At 53.8% G+C, this 5,539-nt stretch overlaps 1 protein-coding gene across 1 annotated transcript in view; it reads left to right on the top strand.

Annotated features, from left to right (window-relative positions):
* Window positions 1-5,539, top strand: part of PLVAP (plasmalemma vesicle associated protein) — a 19,428-nt gene extending 13,889 nt beyond the window's left edge. Inside the window, exon 6 of the mRNA XM_010845627.1 lies at window positions 4,880-5,539. Coding sequence (XP_010843929.1) covers window positions 4,880-4,886 — 7 coding nt within the window. The 3' untranslated portion in view covers window positions 4,887-5,539. The remainder of the gene's footprint in view (window positions 1-4,879) is intronic.

Here is a 5,539-nt window from a genome sequence, read left to right as displayed (position 1 = left end):
GATCCCTTGGAGAAGGGAATGGCAACCCACTCCAGTATTCTTGCCTGGAGAACCCCATGGACAGAGGAGCCTGGGCGGCTACAGTCCATGGGGTTGCAAAGAGTTGGACACGACTGAGTGACTAACACTTCATGCTGGGCCCAGGGTCAGAGCTGTGACCAAGACACATTCATTCATGAAAGTCTCTGAATATTGGGCCAGAGAGACAATGAAGGAGGCAGGATAAGAAGAGTGAACAAAAACCCGCCGTGATTGGGTGCTTACTGTAATCTTGGCGTAGTCCTAAGCACTCTGCCCATTTAACTCATTTAAGCTTTAGAATCCTAACCCGTGGGTGAGCTACAGTTACCCCCACATTCTGGAGGAAGCAAATGAGGCATGGAGGGTGTGTGTGTCATGCCCCAGGTAACACAGCCAGAGCTGGGACGTGAACCTAGGTGATCAGACTCCAGACAGGCAAGGGAGAGCCTCTGTGAGGAAGGGATCTTTGAGCTGGAAGGCGGACAGGAGGCAACCTGGGCGACGCCAAGGGGGAACAGTCCCTGCAGGTGGCAAGAACTGCTGCGGCAAAGGCCCTGTGGCCAGACGAGGGTAGCAGAAGTGAACGTAGCCCAGGAAGGGTATGAGGGAGAGCAGTGTCTGAGGGTGACCCTGGCCCTCTCACTCTACCCTTCTGAGCCACACTTTCTCACTCTACAAAAATGTTGGAGGGTGAGGGTCTCTGAAATCATCTTCCCAGGTGTTGCAGTGGTAAAGAACCCGCCTGCCAAGAGATGCAAGAGATAGGGGTTTTGTCTCTGGGTCAGGAAGATCCCCTGGAGTAGGAAATGGTAACCCAGTCCAGTATTCTTGTCTGGAAAATTCCATGGACAGAGGAGCCTGGCTGACTATAGTTCGTGGGGTCACAAAAGAGTCGGACATGACTGAGCAACTGAGCATGCACACTGAGATTAAGGGCATGAAAATGCTTTGCCAGCTATAAAGTGCTGTCCACTACTGGCTAGAACAAGGGACCCAGAGCCTCCGTGGGGAGCATCAAGGTTGCTGGCACGTGATCAGGTCATAGCTCCATGCCTTTGCCCCCGTCACCTCCTCCCAGAGCCCAGTCATCCTTTGGACAACAGCCCGTGCGTCATGGGGAAGGTGACTCAGGCCGTGGCCCCTAGAACACCCTGTGGTCCCACCAAGGTTGCTGCTACACCCCCCTTTCAGGACCACACTGCTGACCTAGGAGTCAAGGATTGGCTTTCCATTTGCAGTTTATGACCTGAGGTTCAGAGGAGTGTGTGGGATTTTTTTCAGAGCCCTCTGACCCCAAAGCCTGTGCTGTCCAAGGTTTTGCCATGCGGCTATCGTCAAGCTAGATCTGTTTCAGCCCCAGGGTGCTAAACAAAGCCCATAGGATCCAAAGGGCTTCCAAAAGTCTGTCACTGACTCTCCAGAGTTCTCTGCACCCAGCTCCATCTTCACTGTGTCTTCTTACATACTGCCCCTGACGGGGAGCTCACCCCCCTTGCGGAACAGGTCCCCTCACTCTTTGACTAGAGTTTGAGCCTGCTTTTTGAACAAACAGAGCTTTCCTTTCTGCATCTTGGCCTGAAGCCATCATGGCAAGGAAGGAGGTTCTATTATTATCCCCATTTCTCAGAGGAGGGAACTGAGGCCCCAGGGAAGTGATCAGCCTGGGGTCATGCGTCAGCAACTCAGGGTTGGAGCCAGGCTTACCGTCCAAGCATGTCTGGGTCCCAGCTGAGAATGGGGAAGCTCTTGACATTGTTTACCCCAAGTGACGCACCCCACCCCCTCCCCTCCGAGGAAACAATGTGTGCTTAAGCCTGGCCCCTCCTGCTTCTCTCTGCAGGATCGCAGGAAGAGCCTCTGGCCCATGGGCTCCGGCTTGATTTGCCTCCCTCTGAGAGAGGGGCCAGGGACGGGCAGGCTGGGGTCTTCAGCTCTGGGTTTGAGTCCCAGTTCGTCCAGTTACTCACTGGACAAGCTGTGAATGACTGAGTTGTAACATCTGAATTTTACAGGCACCCAATAGGGAGGTAGATTCGAGGCAGGCTTCAAATCACCCATCCCATGGTGGAGACTGTTGATTGCTTTTCCACTCTTTTTCCTTCTGGGGCTCCAGAAAGTCTGTGCTGTTGCTAAATCACCCCCATGCATCCCAGATCCTTGCAGCTTGCCTGTGCTAGAGAGGGAGGGAACATCCAGGCCTCTGCCATGGCTGGGCTTGACAACTAGGTCATGCTTCTTAAGTGAACATTGTTATGTGGTTTTCTAATAGTGGCAAAGACTACTGAAAGTGTTAGTTGCTCAGTCATGTTCAACTCTGAGACCCTACTGACTGTAGCCTGCCAGGCTCCTCTGTCCATGGAATTCTCCAGGTAAGAATACTGGAGTGGGTTGCCATTCCCTTCTCCAGGGGATCTTCCTGACCCAGGGCTCGAACCTGGGTCTCCTAAATTGCAAGCAGATTCTTTACCATCTGAGCCACCAGAGAAGCCAAATGTTCCAGCTTTCCTCTACTTAGTAAGACTGAGCTTCCTTTGGAGATCAATTTATATAATCAAAAAAACCCACAATGGACATGAAGACAAATATTAAGTAAATGTTGGTTTAGGGGCTCTGTGGTTGAAGATGGAGAAAGTCACAGAGTGGAGGGTTGAAGATGGAACTTCAGCCTTGACAGTGAGCCAGGCAGACAGCAAGTGTCAATTCAAGTTCACTACCATCACTATGATGATTCATTTTATTGTTCAACCCATGTTTCTTGAGCAGCTATTGGGTGCCAAGGACACAGGGAAGAAAAAGGTATAGATATTCAAATTCCCACGCCCTGTATGACTGCCAGTCTAGTCGGGGAGACGGATAACAAACCAGATGAATGAGCTATGACAGGGCCCCTTGGTAATGAGTGAGACAGAAAAGGGATGAGGGAGCTTGACGAGGTTGGGATTTTCCACCAGGGGCCAGGGCAGGCTTCACTGAGGAGTGATACTGGAGCAGAGAACTGAAAGTGAGGGAGGAGCCAGGAGGGGATTCCCTGCAGGGTGCCCCAGGCAGTGGGGCAGCCTGTGCAAAGGTCCTGAGGAAGGACCATCCATGCCTGGTGAGTGAGTGAGGAGTTAGGTGTGGCTGGAGTGGAGTGAGGAGAGGGGAGTGGGAGGAGGTGAGGTCAGGGAGCTGGCAGGACAGATCAGGCAGGGCCTTGGGGCAGTGGTGAGGACTTTGGGAGCCCTGCAAGGGGCTGTGAACAGCAGAGGGCATGACCCGGCTCAGGTGTGCACAGGCTCTTTCTGATTGCTGTTCTGCGGGGTGAAGGCAAGGACCTGGGACCAGGTATGAGGGTGACAGCCCCAGTCCAGGTGAGCAGTGAGGCTTGGAAATTGGCCAGGGACGACCCTCCCTTGCAGGCTGGTGGGCAGGAATGGTTAAAGATGTCTGATCTCTGTTGGGGTTGGCTCGAAGCCAGTGGATCCTGGTAAAGGACAGAGGCTGGAGCTGGTTATGGGACGGGGGTGGGGGTGGCGGGGGCGGGGGGTGTGGAATCTACGAACGTGAGGCTGTGAGGGCCCCAGGGAAGAGCCGGGGAAGGAAGGGAGAGGGCCAGCGGAAGCAGGACTTGGCTGAGGCCCCCACCTCCCCCATCAGGAAACAGCCTCCGCGTCAACCTCTGACCCCTCACGAGAACCTTTGCCAGGCCAAGATGGGGGAAGGGCATTCCAGACAGTGAGACGGCTCCTGCAGAGGCAAGGCGGAGGGGCAGAGTTGAAGGGATGGCTCTGAGAATTTGGGCGATGCTTGGACAGGTTTTGATTCCCCAGTGGGGAGGTCTGGAAGTGGGGGGTGGAGTGGGTGGAGCCTTGAATCCCAGATATAGAAGATTTGGCTTTAAAAAGAGCTGTCTTTGTCCTGAGGGTGCAGAGGAGCCAGGGAATCCTGTGTAAAGGGGCAGGCTCATTAGAAGAACCTTCCTGGGAATGGGTGAGGGGCTGGCTCTAGGTCAGTTCTGTATGGACAAAAGAGGGAAACTAAGGCCCTGCCTGGGGAGTCGGGGGTGGGGGTGGAGGGCGGACTGGGGCGGCAGGGGCTTTGGACAAACTTCCAGGATCCCAGGGCCTTAGGGAGCAAAGGGGAGAGCCAGACAGACTGCAGCAGAAACCTGGAGGTGGCCTCTCTGAACCTCAGTCTCTTCAGCTGTATAATGGACAGGCACATACCTCAGTCCCACAGAAGTTCAACAAAACGAAATCTAAGGGGAGGTTGATACTGGTGTCAACTAAAAAAAATGTACAATGTGAAATGCAAATTAAGTTTTATTTGGGGCCATGTGAGGGCTGCAGCCCAGGAGACAGAAGCTCAGATAACTCTGAGCAACGGCTCCAAAGAGATAGGGAGAAGACGGTGTATATGTGATTCTGGCAAAAGGGGAGTACATGAGATCAAGCACATATAGTTTTTGCAGAAAGCTTCTGCTCGTCATGAGAAACAGTTGCCACCATGAAGGATTTTAGTGCTTTTCTAGATATGAGGAGATATAAGAATCGGGCTCATAAAATTAGCTCCTGAGAATATATAACTATTAAAGGCCCATCCTGCCAGCTTCCTGGAGCACAGAGTGCCTCATTTCTGCTTTCTCCTCCGAGCTCCCTCAGGGGGTGTTGGAGGTCAGCAGCTGCAGTAGCACATGATTTAATCCTTGCAGAGGTAGATGGCAGTGCCCACGGCAAGTGCCAATTTGTGGTTGACACCAGGAAGACCCCTAGGGTTCTTGGGAGCAAGAAGGGGCCCAGAGTAAGAGGCAGGCCCAGGCAAGGTTTGTCCTGTTCTCTGCCTGACCGACTACTGTATTCTCATCTCCTTCCTGCTCCAGTGGCTGAGGAGGCTCCAGGCCCGCTGACTGAGGGTGGCCCGACTCACCTGTCTGGAGACCAGGTGCAGCGAGACGCCCGCAGTGTGGGACACAGCCAGGGTGGCGTCAGATGACCTCCCACACACACACACCAAAGTGGGCGCCCCGGGCCGGCGTCCTCTGCTCACCCTTACCCACACCCTCCCTGCACGCCCCGATACTCTCACACAGACTCACACCCACACCACACAATCCCTCACGCCTAGACACCGTGATGACGTCACAGATGCACTGACATCACATGGACAGCTTGGTGACATCACACAGAGACAAGGCGATGACATCACAGAGATACATGGCGGCATCACACGTGCACTTTCTGCCTAGCCCTTGCCCAAAGTCACACCCCTTCGTGCACCCAGGCCAAGGCACCCACCGTATCCCACTTGTTTAGAGCGTTGTAGTGCTCCAGGTCTGAGGAAGTGAGAACAGGAAGACATTCACCTTCGTCCTCCCCTGAGAGTTTCTAGGCCTGCCCTAGAGAGGGAATATCTCTGATCCTGGGGCCCCCTCAGAGCCCGAGAGGGGGCTGCCCCTTCACCCTTTCTTCCCCTACACCCAGTCCTGCCTGTGGCCTGTATAAATGTTAGTAGCACTAAATAAATGTTATCGAAACCCTTC

Source organism: Bison bison, unplaced genomic scaffold (genome assembly GCF_000754665.1).
Source record: "Bison bison bison isolate TAMUID 2011002044 unplaced genomic scaffold, Bison_UMD1.0 scf7180017864221, whole genome shotgun sequence".
NCBI classification, from domain to species: domain Eukaryota; kingdom Metazoa; phylum Chordata; class Mammalia; order Artiodactyla; family Bovidae; genus Bison; species Bison bison.
Note: the sequence above shows the minus strand (reverse complement) of the source record. Positions and strands in the feature narration are given on the sequence as shown.